Genomic DNA, 8,477 nt, shown 5'->3' with positions numbered 1-8,477 from the left:
GAATAACGCAGAATTTTAAGCCACTGGGGGGATGCTACAGGGAGATAAACATCCGTTCCTGGTTCTTTTGCCAAACTGCCTGTGAGATGTAAACAAAGTTGGTGTGTGTTTAAGCCGTAGCTGTGTGACTGCATCTCCACAGGAAAAAAGGCTCATTTAGGATATCTTGAAACAAGAAACACCTGTTAGAAAATCAGCACATGCAGAGGAAATAACATCCAAATATGCACATGCTGTTGGGGCATCATACACATTTACTTCAAAAGATTGGGTCTGGGTTGGGGGAAATTTTTGGACTGGCCAGAATTCATACTCTCTCTGATGTCCTGGAATGTAGACCTGGAGGAGTTCCAGGAGCAGCACAGGCCGCTTGGAATATGCGGTATCATCCTGCCTCTGCACTGTCTTTATCTTCAGAGCTAATGCAGAGAAAACTATTTTTGTTAAAAAGTGTTCTGTTGATGGCTCTCTTAAGCATATGTCTTGTGCTAAGAAGCATAGTTTCTGTAGGAAAGGAGAAGGGTCTTAGAGTCTGCTTTTAAAAAGTGCTCTTGCTTAAAGCAAGGAGTCCATTGTCTTGCAGTAAATGCAATACAGCAGAGTGATAGTCATCCATCTTTTATTCAAGTTCTGGGAAGAGATCTGCTAAATTCCACTTTTAAATAAAATGCACCAGTAAACTGCAAAACACCAAATAAGAGTTTATGAACCAACATCTTGTCCAGCTGATTACTTAAATCACTTTGAAACACTGACTATGGTAAAACTGTTACTGAGTGAACCCTACTTAGCTTGTGGATGAATGGGTGTGGGGGGCTTTATGAGAGAGGTTTATTTAGCTTATTTATACACTTACATATAGTGTATGTAAAGGTGGTCTGGAGAAGGCAGCGTGGCTTTTTAGCCTTCCATGTGGTCTTACCTGCTCTGGTGGCCTGTTGAAGATGCTCACTTATTTTTTTCTATAGCCAAAGGCTCTTCTACTGTCCCCAATTTTGATCCAGTGCTCTCTTTTCCAGATTTGATGGCCGGGTGGTGGCAAAGCTTCCATTTATTCCCCTCTCTTACATCCAAGGTCTCTCCCACCGCAACCTTCTGGGTGAAGATTACACTGACTGTTCCTTCATCTTCCTCTACATTCTCTGTACAATGTCAATCAGACAGGTGAGTACATTGCTGTGTCTACTGCATGCAGGGAAAGCACGTCTCAATCCATAAAGAGGAGTCTATTACTACTGTTCAGTTTTGCATGTATAATTTTTGATCTGTTTTGGGTTTCCATGATTGTTTATTCTTATGCTTCATAGCCAAAGCAATTCTAGGTTGGAATCAAAACCAGCCACTGTCCTGGATGGGTGTGGAAGACTTGACTGGAGGTTTACACCAGGGCTCTAGGACAGAGTTAGCAGAAATGGGTTCCTTACTTTTGTGTGTTTGTCAGATAACTTTGCAGATTGCCATACCAAGAGATTATCTCCATGAGCAGATGGAGAACAGACAGTCTAAGAACTGCTTCTTAGTAATAATGACTTTTACAGTAATGTGGGAAAAGAGAAGTGTAGCATCTTCAGGGGAAACTTTGTCTGTGGCTTGAGGTTCTGTAAAGATTAAATCAATCCACAAAATTGCTGGGAAAGTGAGTAGAGTTAAACCTGTTCTTTTTGGATTTGCCCTTTCTGGTTTTGGTAATTGCCTGATTTTTTTTTTTTTAATTTTTTTTTTTTTTTTTTTAAATCCCCCGCCCCCACCCCGAGTCTTAAGGACTTTACCTTTGGTGTCAAGTCTTTCCTAGTGTTAGGGATGTGATACAGAAAGGGAGTCTGGTATGATAAGCCAAGAGTAGGCTACACATAGTTCACCAGCAAAGCTAGTTAGTCTTACCTTTTCAAAAGAGCAGCATCAGTGAGGATAAGGGAGGTGCCTGCTCAGGAAGGTTCCCAAGCAGCTTAAGTGGCATAATGGCCAGTGAGGACAAGTGGATCTTCTCATTGCAACTGGACATTTACTTTGTTTTCCAGACTTCCTCAGAGTGCTGGGGATAAGTTAATAGGCTCTGGGGGCTGGAGAATGCTGGTGAAACCAGCTGAATATTATCTGTTTTTCTGTATTTATATTTCCTTTCAATTTTGATTCACTTCCTGAATTCTTGCTGCTTTTCTCCTTGGCTGACTTGTTGCTTTTCCTCAGAGGGGGTGCCAAGGGATTTAGAAAGACTTAAAGGAGATACATAGAGGGAAGTGACATGTTATGCCAGCTGCTGTGAGAAGTTTGGATGAATTTGATGGAACAGCTTGGTAGTAGAGCGTTCCTTTAGTCACAAAGTGCGTACTAGTGAATGTTGTTATTGGGTGCTTGTTTTGAAATGAATCTCTGTCTGGTCTTATGCGAAAGCAGATAACAAATTACAGAATAGTTGATGTTGAAAGGGTCACCTAGAGGTCATCTGGCTCACACCTCCCTCCAAGCAGGGGCTAACTTCAGAGTACCAAAGGCCAGGAGCTTCCTCATCTGGTTGCTGCAAAACAAATCTTGTTTCCCTTCCCAGTGTGAGGGGGAGTGAAGGGAGCAGTGTTTGCTGCTTTGAAAGAAATCAGACTTTTTTACCTCATGGGATCATCTTCCTGAATTTCTGGGATGCTGTGGTCTGATGCTGTTCCTTCAGGCAATCTAGTCTGGTGCTGCTCTGTGTTACCTATTAATGGAAAGACCCTTCTTTGCAATGTTGCGGATTATTATATGAAACTAGCACTGTCAGCAAGATTTTTCTTTACCCACTGGGTTGGTTGGGGAACTCCCGTGCTGAAATCCCCTGTGGATGGTTTTGTTGTTGGTTTTGGTTTTTTGGGGTTTTTTTGTTTGTGGTTTTTTTTGGGTTGTTTGTTTGGTTTTTTTTGGTGGTTTTTTTTTTTTTGTTTGTTTGGTTTTTTTTGTTTGTTTGGTTTTTTTTTTCCCCAAAAAATATAATTCTTGTGGTTAGTTATGGTCCTGGGCATTTCCTGATGTTTCCTATTGTGAAATCCATAGATGGCTTGAACTGAGTGGTGGTCCAGTCTGGCTCTGGGCAGAAATGCCAAGCTGTTTGCAGTAGGTTGGGCTTTCAAGAGTGATTCCAGGAAAAAATTGTCTTTGTGCTTTAGAGTTCACGTTCCTGGTCCTGCAGAGAATAGAAGTTACTTTATTGCTTTGGAGAATGGTATTTTTGCTCTGAAGTGTTAGACTGCAGACTTCATAGTGCTGCCTAATCTATGTGATCATGGCTAATGATACCTGCAGTTCTCCAGCTGCTAGGGCAGCTGGGTTTCTTCCCTCCTACTACATGGAGGGAAGAGCAGAGACCAGCCACAGTTTGTGCAAAAGGGAGGAACTGAAGCTGTGATTGCTGGCATCTGCTCTTGGCTTTATTACTATTTGAAAGAACTTGGGTGATAACAGCATGGGGAAGAGGACTTTGAAGGGGTGTGAGAGGCCAGGGGAGAGAGGAAGAAAGTAATTAAGGGCTTAAAATGATTCCAAAGACTTGCTTTTGGTGGTTTTAATGACCTTAAAGCTGAAAGCTTTGTGACTTTTTGTGTTTCACTGTGTGGAAAAGGAGAAATCTCACCTGCTCAGCTTTGAAACAGCTGTTAGCCCAAGGGAGGAGACTTGATGTGGGAGTTAGTGTCTGGCTTGATGCTGCTGACACAAGAGGAGTAGTGGACATGTACCAAAAGTCAGGGAACAGATTGTGAACAAACTAAGGAGACCATATATTCTTCAGCCTTCCCTTAATTCTTGGAGCTGCCTGTGAAAGGATCAAGGATAGAGAAGAGAGAGGTACCTGTGAAACTCAGAAGTAGAGGAACTTATGTATGTGGAAAAAAGTGACCTGGAGGAAAACTCAGGGGAGTACATGAGCATAGGGAGACTAACTGGACGGTGATTAAAATTACATCGGTGGGATGGGCAGTAGCAGCATCAGGCAGACTCTTCGTGCGGTCCTCAGGCATGTGGGGGATGATAAACTCTTCAAACACTGACTGGGAAGCTTGCTGCCTGTGACCTGGCCAGCATCTCCTGAAATAGTCAACTCACCGTGAGTAACTTCCTTTGCGCTGTTCCCAGCTCTCCCTGGCACGTAAATCCTGTCCCCTAGTTCCTCCTGCCTTCCTGTTTGGAGAGAGGAGGGTTGCTGGGAGAGGCCCTTCAAGGGTCCTTGAGCTATTGGGTTTCAGCTGGGAAAGGCTGCGGCTTGGCTGGGCAGGAGGCATAATGTCAGGATTACATCCTCTGTCCCTGTTCCCGTTTCTGAGCTCCCAGCTTTCACCTGTGCTGTTTGTGAAGAGGGATAAGTTGCTGTTCCTTAGGCATTTGCTGGTCTTCATTTCCTTTTCACACATGCCTGAACTGTGGATTAGGCTGCTTCTCTCTGAAATGCCTTCCTGGTGGGAAGGGGAGTCAGCAGTTATTCCTACTACCAGCAGTGCACTTTCCCACAAGGCCTGATCTTGGGGCAGGGAGACAGTTGCTGCCTTGCTTTAGAGTCCCTTCTGGGTTTTAAGACAAAAGCAGAAGCAGCTCCTGTCCTTCTTGCAGTCATTTGAGGAAAGAGCAGAATAAGTTAGATGGGGAATTTGGATCCTTAAGTCTTGCAGTCTTCCCTCCTTACTCCTGAAGGCGGTGGCCTCGTTTGTGTTGAAAGCAGACTCTGCGGACTGCCTTGTGCAATATGGTTCACAGGTTTCTGCTGGACTTTGCCCCAGCCCTGGTGCTTCCAGCTGGGTAGAGTTCAGGATTGCTGACTTGCAAAACTTGCTTTGCAACTGGTGCAGGAACCTAGCTGTCTTCCACAGCAAGGAGGGAGATGACTATGGAAAGATAATGCAGGAGAGTTGACTGTGGTCTTGAATCCATGTACAGACAAGCTGTCATTTCTCTTCCTCATGGAACTGTTGAAGCAGATGCAACTTAAACTTTTTAGCAGTACAGTTCTCCTCTCTTGATACTTAAAGGAACAGGGAGGAGGCAGTGCACACTTCCTTTCTTCCATGGATGCTGTTCTAGGAGCTCTAGTGTTCTCTTCAAGTGAGGCAGTACAAACCTGGTAGGATCCTGGTCTTGCCTGCTGCTGACTCTGCAGCACCCTCTGGTGTTGCTGGATCCATGCCTTAGCTGCTTTTGGTTTCTCCTTTCTGTCCAACTCTTGGCTAAGTTGGAAGCTCTGAGTAGAGGAACCACACAAAGGAGTCTAGCACAGTTAAATGCCCTAATATATATTCAGTTGCTGAGTATCAACCAGTGGCTGATTAATGTATGCCATGGACTAGACTTGATGTAATTTTTTGTAGGTGTTCCCCTCTTTTACTTTCATGCTTGTGTGTGGGCTGAAACCTTCCTTTCCATAATCTCCACCTGGAACAATTCACATTTTTGGTTGGTTGGTTGGTTTATTTACTTTGTTCTCCTTCCATACCAAAAAGTTCAAGAACTCTATGACCCTGCTATCTGACTTATCCTGACAGTTATTTTTGAGATGCCACTTGGATTTGAAGAGAATCCTTTTTCTTCTTTTTGTTGTCTCAATAGCCAGAACTCAGCTGGTGACATGAGGAGGACACAGTTGTTTTCTTCTTTCTCTTGCACAAGATGTCCCTGTAATGCCAGCACTGTATGAGCAGCATTTTGAGCTGTAGTTACTTACATGAAGGATGACACTGAAAAAACTTTTAGCTCTTTAAATTTTGCAATAGTGCAACTACAAAAGAAATTTCACAAAAAGGGAGAAAACTATCAAATTTAAATCTCAAATTTTTAGTTAATGCCTGCTACTTAAATCTATCCTTGTTTGTTGTTTTCCACTGAAACATCCTGCTCAGATGCAGATGAGGTCATCTTAACAGTCAGGTTTTGGGTTTTGCTACATATGCCCTGTTACACTGCATGTCTCCACTGAACCATTGTTCAGTTTGCATCACTACCATTCATATTAATTCTTTGCCTAAGCTCCCGACCTGAACTTGGCACATGCTCTGGTTGCCATGTTGCTGACCCAAATTCTGGCTGCATTACAAGAGAGCTTTCCTCACCAGCTTGCAGACCCTCAGGCTCTGATGGCTGCTATTAACAGTGGTTTCTGGAACTTGTGAAAACTGAGGGCTGATTTGGTTCTGCCTCTGAGCAGATGTTTGGCACCCGTTCCTGTGTGTACACTGCAGTTAAGTTGCAAAGATAAATGTTGTATGTTGTAGGTTCATCTTAAACCAGCCCATGTGCAAAGACGTTAACAAGGTATCTGCCAACTGACTGTGGTGTGTAGCAGAGGTAGAAAAGAAATGTCGTCTAAAATACAGATTTAATGATCAGAAGGCATTTGTTGAGGTGGGGAAGAGTGGCCCAGCTCTAACTGTAGCTGTTGTGGATGATGGCTATCTGACTCTGTGCTGAGCTTTTTTGAATACATAAGGATAGAACTGCAATATATATATTAGCCAGATTGGTAAGGCTGTATGGGTAAGAACCTGAATCTCTTGAAACTAGTGGCAAGCTGTATTTGTAAGAGTTAGGATTTCTGCTTTGTCTCCTTTGTCACAGTCTGACGCTATCCTGGTCTTCTGCTCTTGTTCTTGCAGAACATCCAGAAGATGCTCGGTCTCGCTCCTTCCCGGGCTGCCACCAAGCAAGCAGGGGGCTTCCTTGGCCCACCACCTCAAGCAGGAAAATTCTCCTAAAGCACAGTTAACAACCTTCATAGAAGGTCTGACCAGTGCACAAGACTGCCTTTGGGAGGTAACAAGATGGGATCCTGCGCCAGGCTTCACAGGTCCAAAACCAGCCTATGCAGTATTTGCCGCAGTCTTGGAAACATCTTCCATTTGGAGTATTCTACCAGCAGTTTTGTGCTTATCAAACCAAGAAAGTTCTCAGAAGATGACTTGACCTTTTGTTTCTGGTGTTTCTGAGAAATAAATGGCATGGGCATGTTTATTTAGATGTGTCTTAATTGTGTGGTAGGACAAGGAGGAATACATAGATGTAGTGCAGTTGATTTAGTTTACAGCATGGAAATCAACTTGGTTGGCAAGAGTGAGATCTGCAAAGCAGACAATTTGGAAAATTCAGAATGATCATGCTGTGAAGTGACTCTCTTGTTTTAGCCATACTGGCTATAGTCCTGTGTAGTAGGGAGCTAGACAAGTAGGTGTGCCCTTCACAAAACTTCCATCATGGAGGGTGAGCTTTTATGTTGGCTCAGGTAACTGCAGGCAGTGGAACCTGCCCCTGTGCCAGCTGTTCCTGGAGGTTGCAGGTGTTTCTGGATGTACTGTCAGCATGTGTCTTCCTGGCAGAGTACAGCTCCACAGTGTTTTTTGTGGTGTTAGGTAGCTTCTGCAAAAGTTGCTTGCTTAGGCAGAATCTGCTCAATTACAGAAACAAACCTGACCTGCAACTGTTACATTATGTCAGTAGCATCCGCTGCTAGTCAACCCTTTATTGCCTAAGTGGTTATCACAGCAGCATTTTTGTTCATGCTCCTTAACTTCACTTCTAAACAGACTGATGATCAGTATGTCTCTTAAAATACTTCCTTCTAGGGCCAGGAAGCTCTCCACACTGACTCCTTCTTCACTAAAAAACTGGATCAATCTTGTTGGCTGGAACCCGCTCACCTTGTTTAAAAAGGGTGAATAAATCTTACTGCGGCTCGAGTTAGGCTGACAGTTTTCCTGAAGCAGGCAGTACCTTGAGGGGCTATTGATTTCTTGCTTGTATGACCAGAGGTTTATCATGGGGTACCTCTTACTGGGAAGTTTTTTACTAGATGCATGACAAGGGGATAAATCTGAAACACCTTGCAGAGTGTGGAGCAGGTGCAATACCATATTAAATAGTGAATATTGAGTTAATTCTCGCTGTTTTATAGGAGTGTGCGCACATCGCATCACACACTCTCTGTCGCTTGGGGAAGTGAACTATTTGCATACGGTGCTCCGTAACACCTCCGAGCCGCCAGAGGGAGCCCGAGTGCTGGGCAGGTCCGCGGGCTCCGCCACACCCCGGCGCGCAAGCAGACGTGTGAGCGGGGGTGTGGCGGAACCCGCGGCCCAGAGGTAAAAGGCGGCGGAGGCAGGGGGTGTTCTGCTGGATAGTGTTTCCTTTCCCGTGGGGCTTCCCCAGCCCACCACATCCCTCCGACGGCCCAGCCGATGCTGGCGCCGTCCCGGTTTACGACCCTCATTCCCTCTCTCTTCGTGCTCCGACCCAGCCTCGCCATGAGCAGCGCTACCGGTACCGTCACCATCCATCAGCCCCTCAACTACCGGGCGGGCGCCCGCGTTCATCCCGCCGACGGAGGGCAGGCTGAGGAGGTGTATGAGCCGGCCACAGGTACTGCCCCGCTCTGTCTGCTTGGGGTGTGGGGGGGTTGAGCCTGCGCTGAGACGCGGGGTCGGTGCCCGGAGTTGCCCCCTTGTATTTGCCTGCAAGGGTCGGACACCGTCGGC

At 45.2% G+C, this 8,477-nt stretch overlaps 2 protein-coding genes across 2 annotated transcripts in view; both read left to right on the top strand.

The window, feature by feature from the left end:
• Positions 1-6,958, top strand: part of TMCO1 (transmembrane and coiled-coil domains 1) — a gene marked incomplete at its 5' end in the record, with an annotated part of 17,469 nt that extends 10,511 nt beyond the window's left edge. The window contains 2 exons of the mRNA XM_010010281.1: positions 1,020-1,164; positions 6,606-6,958. Coding sequence (XP_010008583.1) covers positions 1,020-1,164; positions 6,606-6,704 — 244 coding nt within the window. The remainder of the gene's footprint in view (positions 1-1,019; positions 1,165-6,605) is intronic.
• Positions 6,959-8,180: 1,222 nt separating this feature from the next.
• The window catches only part of ALDH9A1 (aldehyde dehydrogenase 9 family, member A1), a 9,151-nt gene continuing 8,854 nt past the window's right edge, over positions 8,181-8,477 (top strand). Inside the window, exon 1 of the mRNA XM_010010280.1 lies at positions 8,181-8,361. Coding sequence (XP_010008582.1) covers positions 8,181-8,361 — 181 coding nt within the window. The remainder of the gene's footprint in view (positions 8,362-8,477) is intronic.

This window comes from Nestor notabilis, unplaced genomic scaffold (assembly GCF_000696875.1).
Source record: "Nestor notabilis isolate BGI_N333 unplaced genomic scaffold, ASM69687v1 scaffold6302, whole genome shotgun sequence".
In the NCBI taxonomy this organism is placed as follows: Eukaryota; Metazoa; Chordata; class Aves; order Psittaciformes; family Psittacidae; genus Nestor; species Nestor notabilis.
Note: the sequence above shows the minus strand (reverse complement) of the source record. Positions and strands in the feature narration are given on the sequence as shown.